The sequence below is a fragment of the Myotis nattereri genome (assembly GCF_964212035.1).
Source record: "Myotis nattereri genome assembly, chromosome: 5".
NCBI lineage: Eukaryota > Metazoa > Chordata > Mammalia > Chiroptera > Vespertilionidae > Myotis > Myotis nattereri.
The window spans coordinates 54,658,228-54,671,037 of NC_138080.1; the positions used below are offsets into that span (position 1 = coordinate 54,658,228).

The 12,810-nt window shown below is 36.0% G+C and overlaps 1 protein-coding gene across 5 annotated transcripts in view; it reads left to right on the top strand.

The window, feature by feature from the left end:
* The window catches only part of LRBA (LPS responsive beige-like anchor protein), a gene marked incomplete at its 5' end in the record, with an annotated part of 554,145 nt that overhangs the window by 67,090 nt on the left and 474,245 nt on the right, over positions 1-12,810 (top strand). For all 5 annotated transcript variants that reach the window (XM_081090942.1, XM_081090941.1, XM_081090943.1 and 2 more), the window contains 6 exons: positions 98-206; positions 513-665; positions 5,339-5,507; positions 8,203-8,282; positions 9,595-9,657; positions 10,784-10,881. In XM_081090942.1, coding sequence (XP_080947068.1) covers positions 98-206; positions 513-665; positions 5,339-5,507; positions 8,203-8,282; positions 9,595-9,657; positions 10,784-10,881 — 672 coding nt within the window. The remainder of the gene's footprint in view (positions 1-97; positions 207-512; positions 666-5,338; positions 5,508-8,202; positions 8,283-9,594; positions 9,658-10,783; positions 10,882-12,810) is intronic.

A 12,810-nucleotide genomic window follows, 5' to 3' on the forward strand; every position in this document is an offset into this window, starting at 1 on the left:
TTGAAATAGAGATCTTTTATTAAGATTTATCTATCTAACTTTAAAAAAAAAAACACACTTTTTTTTTTTTTAAACCATAGTCTTTTTCTTATTCCAGTTCAACTTTGCTGGCTTTTATCATGGAGTTGTTGAAGAATTCAATTGCCATGCAGGAGCAGATGCTTGCCTGCAAGGGCTTTTTGGTAATAGGATATAGTCTTGAAAAGGTAAAGTATGAAATGTTTTTTACATGTCTGATTCTTAATTTGTAGCCCATGACTTGGTCTTCGAAGTGGCTGAGAAACTGGGTCTGCAATGGTTTCCAGGTGTCTCTTTGGTTATGTAGAATTACCTAAATTAAAATGTTGTTTTTACCTTGCCCCCATTGCTTTATGAAAGAAAGTTGTTAAGTCTTATGTCATCTTTAACTTAGAGCATAGCTTGTGGGGCAACATTTTTCTGATATTAGCAACTTTTAATTTACTTACCTTGCCTTGTGATGATAGTGTCCTTTGAAATACCTTGCCTTGCAGTCTTCCAAATCCCATGTCAGCAGAGCAGTGCTTGAACTTTGCCTTGCATTTTCAAAATATCTGAGTAATCTGCAGAATGGGATGCCCCTACTTAAGCAATTGTGTGATCACATTCTTCTCAACCCAGCTATATGGATTCATACCCCAGCCAAGGTAATATATATGTGTATATTGACTTGTTTTAGTGGCTTCAAGTTTTTATACTTGAGTGATAAATGAGGATTTTTAAAATCCTTTTGTGTGCTATTATGTAAGATTTCAGTGGAGTTCATTTTTGACTAAGCATATTTTTTTAAGGTAAATTTGTAAGTCAGTATATTCTTTCCTTTATTTAAAAGCAACATTAATATTTTTTAAAAACCGCTATAATCTTTATTTTCTGGTGTTATATCAAATAAAATTTTATTTCAGAAAGACTTTAAATTACTAAATATGAATCAGAGTTGGACAGTTCCAACTTTGTAATGTTTCTATAACTACATTCTGTTCTATTGCAAATATATGTGTGTGTGTGTGTGTGTGTGTATATATATATTAGTATATTTTTATTCCTTAACTCACTGTGCTCTCTTTCCCTCTTCTTTACACACATATCCCTTCCATCAACATGATGAATTCCTCAGGTTAATTGTTACAAAGCAGCTGAAATTTCACCCTTATTTGAACACTGGTCTCATTTAATCATTTTAATCTCACATTAATTCAAATTATTAAATACAATTATATTTAGACACAATTTGTTTAGTACTGTAACAACAAACCAATTACTTATAATTGTACATATGTCAATTTGTGATAAAGTATATAAATAAAACCTTTGATAAATTCTAATGTATTAAGTTGTCCTAAAAATATTAAGCAGAACTTGAAACAGAAATTTTTATTGAATTGCATAATTGCATCTGTTTCATCTGCAGTTTTTGTTAGAAGCTGTATTATTTCAAACCCATTAATTTTCTCTCTGCCCCCTCCATCTCTCCCTTTTGGTCCATTTGCAGTGTTTATCATTGTTTAGAATGGCACATACTTATTCTAGTTGTCAGAAAAAAATATCTGCAGACTTTTTGCTTTTTCTAGAGGCATAGTATCTTATTTTCAGCTGGTCTTTTCAAATGATAAAGAGAAAAACAGCTGCTGACTCTGATTGCCATTTGGAAATAATCAAAGGAGGCAGCTGGAGGTTGTAGCTTTTTATCTGGGGGTTCAAATTTGACCCTTTTCTCTTCTGTGACCCTTGCTCTTATTTCTTTACAAGGATTGTTTCAAGTTACTTTTTAAACTTTTACTAGACACGTCTTTGTCTTACTAAACAGCATATTTGTAAGGTTTGGGGTCTCTTTTGATGTGGTCAAAAAGACTGTTATTAATACTAAGTTGTAGGCAAATGTTTTAAAATTTTTATTATATCATTTCCTTAAGTTCCCAGTATTATTACACTCAGTTTGTTACCTTTTTCTTGTTAATAATTTTCTTTAATTTCCTCTTTAGAATTTGCAGTTGATTTGGTAATACTAAACATTCTCTTTTAGCTGTCTGCTTTTTGTATCCATGAGGGGTTATATCTACTTTTGTTTTATTAGAAATGTAATTATAACAAAGGCTAGATCCAAAGTTTGTTTGACGTGAAGGTCATACAATCTGGGTGAGGGAGGAACTTTTTAAGAAAAATATGAGCCTTGGTCAGTGTGGCTTAATGCTTAGAGCATTGGCCCTTGCACCGAAGGATCACAGGTTTGATTCCTGATCAAGGGCATAGACCTGGATTGCAGGTTCTATCCTGGCTCTGTTCTGGGTGCATGCAGATGGCAACCAATTGATGTGTTTCTCTCACATCCTCACATTGATGTTTCCCTCCCTCCCTCCCTCCCTCCCTCCCTCCCCTCTCCCCTCCTTCCTCCCTCCCTTATACTCGAAAATCAATGGAAAAATATTCTTGGGTGAGGATTAACAAATAAAAGAAAAAGAATATGACATAATGCATATACAATTAGATTTAGAGTCTTGAAGGAACCTGTATGGATGAGTGGGCACAGACTTTAAGCTTTATTAGCTTTTTGGTAATTTCACCTCTGATTACTGATGTTGAGGGGTGAATGTATGAATCAACCTTTGATTTTGGAAAAGGATGCTCACAGTGATTTATAATATCCATTTATCTTTGATGTGCTTAGCTACAGTCTTTTTAATGTCCTCACTAGAGAGATGGATTTTCTTGTATACAGTAGTCCTTCACTTGATGGCTGCTTTATGCTGGGTATATGGAATCAGTGTTGAACAAGACAGATCTAATTCCTGCCCTCATAGAGTTCAGGTCTGATGGGAAAGGTAGATGTTAACACATAATTTGTGAGGTCATTAGATTATATAATGAGTGAATGAGGAAAGGTTTATTCATAATTAACATATGAATAATCTTGAGATCTCCATTCTTATCTCAATATGCTATTTAATTCTATCCAGTTTTCCATGTTTTTGTCTCTTTTTGGCCAGAATTACTGTATGTTTTTAACGTACCACTCTCATCAGGTCATTTCTGAGCCTTTAAACGTGTAATGGTTTCCCATTGTTTTCAGTATAAAGTAGTCCCTTTTCTAGCATTAAGTTTTCAGGCCAATTCTCCTTTGTAGGCTTTCTAGCTTAAAAACTCAGTTATCTTCAAAGGCTACACAGATACCAAAAACTTATACTCGAGCAGTGGTTCTCAATCTTGGTTGTTGATAGAATCAGGAGAGGTTTTTAAAAACAAAAGCAAGAAAAGAATCCTATCTCCTTTCACCCTAGATTCTGACTTAATTGGTGTGAAACAAGGCCCAGACATCAGTATTTAATATATGTGCTGTTGAAGCGAGCACCAGGCTTCAGTACTTAAAAAAAAATGTTTTCAGGTATTTTAATGCAGTCAGGAATGAGAATCATTGTTCTAGATCAGTGGTTCTCAACCTTCCTAATGCCGCGGCCCTTTAATACAGTTCCTCATGTTGTGGTGACCCCCAATTTCATTGTTACAAATTGAACATAATTAAAGCATAGTGATTAATCACAAAAACAATATGTAATTATATATTTGTTTTCCGATGGTCTTAGGCGACCCCTGTGAAAGGGTTGTTCGACCCCCCAAAGGGGTTGTGACCCACAGGTTGAGAACTGCTGTTCTAGATCTAGGGGAACCTTTCGTATCATTTACCATTATTTTCTGTTTGAAATTTCTGTCTACCTATCCTACTCAGCTTCAAAGTCTACCTTAGTACCTACTCTATTGAAGATTTTGTTGACTATTTTAGCTTATCCTATAATTTCTCTGTCCTCTAAATTTATAGTATTTAATAGCCCTATGCCACTCATTTTGCAATTAATACATATCGCCTCATAAACTCTTTTGTTGCAGTGGATGTCTTTATTACCTTTAGTTTTTCACTTAAATTTGTGTGTATTTTTTAAATCTTAACTGCCATCATATTTCCATAATGGAGTGCTCTGCATATAGTTGGATCTAAATATTTTCTGGATGACTGAAATAGCATGGTTAAGAATTTGAACCTGTAACAGAAAGTGTTAAATAGCTTCAACAACAGGGAAACAGGTCCTATTTGTTTGAGCAGCAGTAGCTACATCAAAATAATGTTATCTTCAGCAAATCAGTGGATTACAGTGTTTTCTAAACTATAATCATCTAAGCCTCAGTGTTAAGTGGTTCAGAATCTGCCACTCTTTACCGTTTATGGTTAATGATTGACTCCCTAAGTTATTTAGCCTTGATTGTTTCTGTATCAGGCATCTGGATGATAGGCACCTAATTTTCTCTCTCTAAAGAAATTATCAGGTATTTTGTAGGGTTAAAAATGAAAATGCCTTCAATGTCCAGGGAAGGTAACATAAATGTTCAGTTGTAAACGACCAGGAGAGTTTGGTCTTTGGCCATGGGGAGAGTATGTAAATCCTACTTTTAAAGTTGTGCAGTTTACAAGGTATATCCAGTGGCAATGAAATGAAAAATTCTTGATTTTGTCATTAGAATAGAGCAAAAGTAGTCCTTATATGTTGTTCTAAGTACTAGAGTGTAATTATTGGTGAATTTTAGAGCTATAATTTGACTGAAATTCTGTGTTCAGTGGTGGGGGTTCACTTATATTTTTTCTGTTTCTTACATATTAAGAACTTATATTTTGAAGTTAATAAATTCTTGTGTTTTTATTTAGACTGTTTATTTAGAAATAAACCTAGTAGAATCTTTTCTAATTGGAGGACAGGGATGATAAACATGTGTACAGACTTTAATGTTATGATTACAATATTGGTAATAATAAGCAGAATTCTATTTTTCTAATAAATATTTCTTAAGGTAGACTTTACATGTTTCTATATGGGTTTGTTTCTTTTGACTTATCTCTACTTTTATTTTTAGCTACCTCTACTACTTTTTTTCTCTTTTTTGAGTTATTCTAGCTTCTAATTTTTTCCAAAACAAAGAAAATTTCTAGATTTTAAAACCACTATGCATAGCATAAGTAGTAATTTTATTATAGAGAAGTTATACATGCTCATGAATAATTGCTGATTGTTAAGTAAGAATCAGTTTTTTTTTTCCCCATAGAACATTAGCACTGCAGAAATTATAGTTGGGGTGTTTATAATTCTACTGTTGTATGCTTGCGTGTGTATATCAGTGGATATGTGTTATATTTATTAACATGGAAGTTATTACCAAGCTCAGCATCTTGCATTGTGGAATAATACAGTTTAATTAAAGCGGACTGAGGACATTAATTGGAAATGGGTAAAATGCTGGTTTGCTCCTTTGATTTAAGCTCTTCATTTTCATCCTCTAGGTTCAGCTAACACTCTATACTTACTTGTCCACTGAATTCATCGGTACTGTCAACATATACAATACCATCCGGAGAGTTGGAACAGTGCTCCTCATCATGCATACACTGAAGTACTATTACTGGGCAGTGAATCCTCAGGATCGAAGTGGCATCATCCCAAAAGGATTAGGTATAGCAGCTTTGTCAATGTATTATGTTATATATATGGCAAATCAGGATTTTCTTTTCTTTTTTAACCAATAATGTTACAGTACTCTGGAAGTTTTTCTAAATTTCATCATGGTAAAATTTTCTTTTAGTCTGTTGATTATATTGATAGTTTGTCCTAAATCGTGGTTACCAAAGGTTAATAACTTATTACTTTTATAAAAGAATGCTACTTTTGCTGGTGTTGTCTGGGGAGCAACTATGACTAGAATGATAGTTTTAGGTCACTGAAAATGAGAAGAAAGTCTACATTAGCAACTGGTATTGATGCTTCTGCCAATTGTCACAATGAGATAATTGAAAACAGTATTTTTTTTGCAGGGGGAGATGGAGATTTCTTGTAGAAGTAGGGAATATCTGCTCCTAATAAATAGTGTAATGAAATCACAACATTTCAGTAATTATTTTCCTGTATAATCAGGAGACTAAATTACTGGAAGAATAGTATTCATTCATCATTTCAGGAGTTCATGGAAGGGTTCAAAATAAAAATTTTGGCAATTTGGTGGCTCTTTTGTTTTTAAGTATTGCAAAACCTCCTTCAAACTGGCTTACATCGTAATAGGGAGTTAATAAGGACATTTAAGCAGGCAGTTTTAGTAAAACTTGGCACAGGGGTTCAGAGTATGGCCCTGGGACCCAGTTCTCTTTTGGCAGTTTTCACGTATTCTCTCCTTTGGTAGTACCAAGCAGCCACTTCACCTTCACATCCTCACAACTTCAAGTCCAGCAAAAGAGCATCCGCCTGCATTGAGCATTGCCAGCAAAAGTCGCTTTCATTGTCTTTGTTTCTCATTGGCTCTGATTGCATTGTGTGCCCATCTGTGTAGCAGGTATTCATCAGATTGATCCAGACATTGAGGCCCTTCCTGCCTCTGAAACACATGATCTCAGAGTGAGGACGGTGTCAGTCCCTTAATAAAACTTGTGGTCTCTTTTTTTTTTTTTTTAAATATATTTTATTACAGAGAGGAAGGGAGAGGGATAGAGAGTTAGAAACATTGATGAGAGAGAAGCATCGATCAGCTGCCTCCTGCACACTCCCTACTGGGGATGTGCCTGCAACCAAGGTACATGCCCTTGACCAGAATCGAACCTGGGACCCTTGAGTCCGCAGGCCGACGCTCTATCCACTGAGTCAAACCGGTTAGGGCAAAACTTGTGGTCTCTTGCTTGAAATTGGAAAATGATTGCTGGAGAGTCAGACCACATACATTCTGATTGTACTCAAAGGGCTGTTCAGTGATTTACAAAGATGAGGCTTTAAATTTGTACAGTACTTTTTAAAATTTCTGTTTTTGAAAAATTTGATTTGAGGGAGGGAGAGAAGAAGGGAGGGAGGGGGAGAGACAGAGAGAGAAACATTAATGTGAGAGAGATACATTCAATGGTTGCTTCCTGCACCCCACTGGGGATGGAACCCACAATGTAGGCATGTGCCCTGATCGAGAATTGAACCCGAGGCTTTCCGGTGTATGGGACAGCATTCCAACCGAGTCATACTGGCCAGGGGTACAGTGCTTTTTTTTTTTTTTTTTTTACCCCTTTCAAAATAAACTTGAATTATTCTCAGATAATATTCTGTCTGTAATTTAGAAAGCTGTGAGGACATACAGAAGTAATATGATCTCTTTGAACTGGCAAGTTTGTGGTAGATCTAGAACTAGGTCATAACTTCCTGCTGACTCTTTCATGGTGCTGTAGATGTATCATATACTGTCCTGGGCATTGGTATTATGTTCTGGCCTTGATTTTATAACTGATTAGTGACCTTGGGAACGTCTTAGACGTCAAGTGAGAGAGCTGGACAAACTTTATGATTCTATTGTAACTCTGTAACCTATTCTTTGGGAATTGTCATGTGGAACAAATTTTAAATAATTTTCTTCCTCTTTTAATTGACCTGTTCAAGGTCATGGTGGTCCTATGCTTTGGTGGTCTAGGAACCAGTTGTAAATAATGATTAGTGGGGGAAAAATTGTAGAAAACAGGTACTCACTTAGGATCTCAGAACAATGGGTATTTGGTTTCAAAAGCTTTCTGGGAATTATATGTTTGAGACATGAAAATTGACTTTAATGTGAGCCATGTGTGACCAAGGACTGGCTCAAGAAGAGGAGATGTCAGAGGTGGCCAACATAATGTTTAACTTCTTCCTGAATGATGCTGTGTTGAGTTATACTTCTTGAGATTTTTGTATTAGCTTACAACAGTGCTAAAGTAGAGAAAAGTTTTTTCCATACTAAATTCACATAACAGTTTGGATTTTTCCACTTTTTGTGTGTATGAGTGGTAAACTTATGTTGTCATAGTGTCATTGTAAGTCTTTTAAAACAAAATATAAGTGCACGTTATTATTGAATACTAATTTTATTACCTCATTTTTATGTTTTGAGATTCCTTTGACATTATTTAAAAACAAACTTCATGCTAGTTTCAGCATAACCCAATTTGTTCATTTGGAGTATTATATATGCAGTTGCTTATGAGATTGAATGCTTGTCTTTCTTTAGGGCACTGACCTTTATGTTTTTTATAATAAGTGGAAACATTATTGGAAATGTGAATTTTTTATAGTTAGCTTTGAGGTATTTGAGGTATTTTATAGTTAGCTTTGAGGTATTTGAAACATAAATGTGTGTGTGTTTTTTTTAAAGATGGACCACGACCTACTCCAAAAGAAATACTTTCTCTAAGAGCATTCTTATTGATGTTCATCAAGCAGTTAGTGATGAGGGTGAGTTCACTTTCTTATCCTATAGCATTATAGCTTGTATTTTAACTTATAATTTCAGATAAAATACATTCTTGGTTTATTTGCTCTGTTATTAGGGTTACACATTGGAAAATACTTTGAAAAATATTTGTATCTATGTTTGTTTTCTGTTCATCTTTCTTGGGCATATAGGGATATACATTATTGCAGAATCTGAGATAGATAATTGTAATACACGGTATATGAATTTCTGTAGGAGTTCAATGTATTCATTCATTCAGCAAATATTTACTGTTTCTAGTTTCTCTCTGGTACGGCTTCATGCAGTAGTCAACAAAGCTACAGAAGGAGGTTTTATTTTTAGGAAGTTCCTTATAGCTGACATTTAGATTTTGAGAAATGATTTTCCTATATAAATATGCTAGGTAGTTGTGTCAGGTTTTAGAAATAATTATGTTTTGACCCATTTCATTCTACTATAGAGTGAAATTGAGTATTATTTTTAAGGAAGGTGTTTTGGTTTTATTAGACAGCAATATATAAATATATCTGTTGCCAATTTTTTATTCAATATTTTCCTATATCATTTTATTTCTTGTTCTTTACAATTTAATGCTTTATTAGCTGTCACATAATATTGTGGTAAGTTGATTTAATATATATTAAATTTATATATATTTAGTATATATTGCAGAATCAGATACATTATTTTTATTTATTAAAAAATTTATCCCTTAAATTGAACTTTTTTTTCTTTCCTGATGTGTTTTTGCTTCTTACCTAATTTTCTTGCTTATTTTTTTTAGATTGCAAGTTACTTCTATGATTAATAATTGATAGACTAGGTTAAAAATTTTCATACTATATTCATTTAAAAGTCCAGTGTTTTTACCAGTGAAATTACTACTCCATTTTTAGTGCCTAACATTTTAATTTGGTAATTTTAGAAACTGTTTCTTTCACTCTCCAAATTTAATAGAAAAAAAAATAGAAAAGTTATCTTTTGTATTTAGAGGACTGATGGGTATGGATAATACATTTTTAGTTATCATTAGTAAGTATTGCTAGCTTACTTGAGGATTCTGTAGCTTAACTAGATAGGTTACCATATAAGGTGAGGAAAGCAAATACCGATGTCAGACCTCTTTTGACCTACAGTCTTGAATTTTGCATGTCTTCATGCATCTGTCAGTTTATATTTTAAATTTAGATTCTATATTACATTATCTTTTTATATTTATAGCAACTGACTATGTTGACAAATCTATATGTAAAATTTTTATCAAAAATTTTTATATGCAAGTTTAAGATACTTATAATTATGTTTTTAAAGGATTCTGGAGTAAAGGAAGATGAACTACAGGCCATTCTTAATTACCTACTCACTATGCATGAGGTAACATTTGAATTTTATATTTTGGGATTTTTATTTTTTGAAGCTGTATTACAGGCTTTTTTAAAGTAAAAAAGTTAAATCTTTCATTAGTGATATACATATTATGGGGAATAAATGTATTATAGAACTAAATCTTAGCAACCTTCATATAAATAGCTTTTATTACCTCAAGAGGGCTCAGAAATATCATGAAAGAGTTTAAAAGTGTTAAAGTTAGAGCCCAGCCCATGTTGCTCAGTGGTTCAACATTGATCCATGTACCAGGAGGTTACCAGTTCGATTCACATGCCCAGGTTGTGAGCTCAATTTCCAGTAGGGGCATGCAGAAGGCAGCCTATCGATGTTGATGTAAAATGACTAAAAGTGATTGGAATTTTAAATTCATAGCACAGTCTTCCTATTGATTTTGCATGTTCAAATACTGTTAAGTTAAACAACTCATTTGTAATGGTATTTAAAATGATGTGATTGAAAAAGAGAGTGATATATCTTTTTTTCCATTATTATTTTTGGTTAATCCTCACCTGAGGATATTTTTTCCATTGATTTTTTTTTTTTTAAGATGGAAGGAAGGGGGTGAGGGAAGCGGGAGGGAGGAGAAACAGAGAAACATCTGCATGAGAGAGAGACATTGATTGGTTACCTCCTGCATGTGCTCCTACTGGGGCCAGGCATCGAACCTGCAACCCGGGTGCTTGCCCTTCACCAGGAATCAAACCTGTAACCTTTTGGTGAATGGGCTGATGCTCTAACCAGCGAGCAACACCAGCAAGGGCTTTTTTCCTCTATTTTTTAGCACTGGAAAAATGTAATACATGTCAGATGTAGTCTAATAATCTGATTCAATGTGTTTTAAATAAGTACATTTTTGTGGTGATGAACATACAATATAGTGTACAGATGATATGCTGTAGAATTGTGCGCTTGAAGCCTGTAAAATTTTGTTAACCAGTGTCACTCCAGTAAATTCAATAAAAAGGAAAAAAAATAAGTAAATTTTAGAAATTTGAATTTCTTATAAAACATTCATTTTAAATAATTTACCTTACATTATAATTGAAATTTCTATTGTTTTAGAAGTATTTAGTGTTCATATAAGTTGTTTTTTTTTCTAAAATGATTTTAGGATGACAATCTAATGGATGTCCTACAGCTGCTTGTTGCTTTAATGTCAGAACATCCTAACTCTATGATACCTGCTTTTGACCAAAGGAATGGGTTACGGTAAGAGTTTAATATATCAAGAATTGTAATGTTTAATATCAGATATTAATTGAGAGATGCTGGAGTCTTAGATATGAAAAGTATTACAGGATTTTATATTTTAAAATGAGTTAAGATATAGGAACTTTTCATTTTCTGTGCTGCATTTTGAAGAAATCTTTAATTGTATGTGCTTTGTTACTACTTAAATTTTAAAAAATACATATATATTTAAAAATCAATATATTTTTATTGATTTCTGACCGGAAGAGAAAGGGACAGTGAGATAGAAACATCAATGATGAGAAAGAATCATTGATCGGCTGCCTCCTACATGCCCCATAATGGGGATCTAGCCTGCAACCCGGGCATGTGCCCCGACTGGGAATTGAACTGTGACTTCCTCGTTTATAAGTTGGCGCTCAACTACTGAGCCACACTGGCCAGGCCTAATTTTTGAGGGGAGATTAGGCAAATCATTCTGTTATTTTGTATAATTAGTGCTATTATTTAGGTACTAGAGGCCCGGTGCATGAAATTTGTGCACTTGGAGGGGATTCCCTCAGCCCGGCCTGTGCCTTCTCACAGTCCGGGAGCCCTTAGAGGTAGTCCTTAGGGCTGCCACGGAGGCGGGAGATGCTCCCGCCACCACCACTGCACTCGCCAGCCATGAGCCTGGCTTCTGGCTGAGCAACGCTCCCCCAGTGGGAGCGCACTGACTACCAGGGGGCAGCTCCTGCTTTGAGCGTCTGCCCCCGGTGGTCAGTGCGCATTATAGTGACTGGTGATTCTGCCGTCAGGCTGAAACCAGCTTTCCGACATCCCCCAAGGGGTCCCGGATTGTGAGAGGACACAGGCCAGGCAGAGGGACCCCACTGGTGCACGTTGGGGCCTGGGAGGGATGTGGGAGGTTGGCCAGTTGGGAAGGGACTGTGGGAGGGCTCCAGGGTGTGTCTGACCCGTCTCGCTCAGTCTTGATTAGCTGGACCCCAGCTGCAAGCTAACCTACTGGTCGGAGTGTCTGCCCCCTGGTGGTCAGTGCATGTCATAGTGAGCGGTTGAGCGGCCTTAGCACATCATTAGCATATTATGCTTTGATTGGTTGAACAGACGAATCGACACTTAGCATATTAGGCTTTTATTATATAGGATTGAAGAACAAATTGTTTAGTAGCGTTATCTTCAGGTTTTAGAACAGTAGTATTTTACTGTGGTCTAATAGAAGATCTTTGTCATCTATACTAATAAAAGGGTAATATGCTAATTAGACCAGATAGACCAGAAGTCCTTCCGGACAAAGCTATGGTGGCGGGGCTGAGGCAGAGGTGGTTAGGAGAGATCAGGCAGGCAGGCAGGCAGAGTGGTTAGAGGTGATCAGGCTGGTAGGGGAGAGCAGTTAGAGATGATCAGGCAGGCGGGCAGAGGTGATTAGGGATGATCAGGTAGGCAGAGGTGGATAGAGGCGATCAGGCAGAGGTGGTTAGGGGTGATCAGGTAGGCAGAAGTGGTTAGGGGCAATCAGGCAGGCAGGCAGAGGGGTTAGGGGCTATCAGGCAGGCAGAAGAGCGTTTAGGGGTGATCAGGCAGGCAGGCAGGCGAGTGGTTAGGAGCCAGCAGTCCTGGATTGTGAGAGGGCTGTCTTACTGCGGGATTGGGCCTAAACTGGCAGTCGGACATCCCCCAAGGGGTCCCGTATTGGAGAGGGTGCAGGCCGGGTTGAGGGATCCCCTCTCCCCCGTGCACGAATTTCATGCACCGGGCCTCTAGTCTATTTATAATAACACTATCTCCACCCCCAGTCCTCATTTTTTTTTTTTTTAGTCTACTTGCGCTGCCATAACAAAATATTATAGAGTAGGTGACTTAAACAACAGAAATTTATTTTCTCACAGTTCTAGAGATCGGAAGTCCAAGATCAAGGAGCTAGTAGGGTTGGTATCTAGTGAGGGC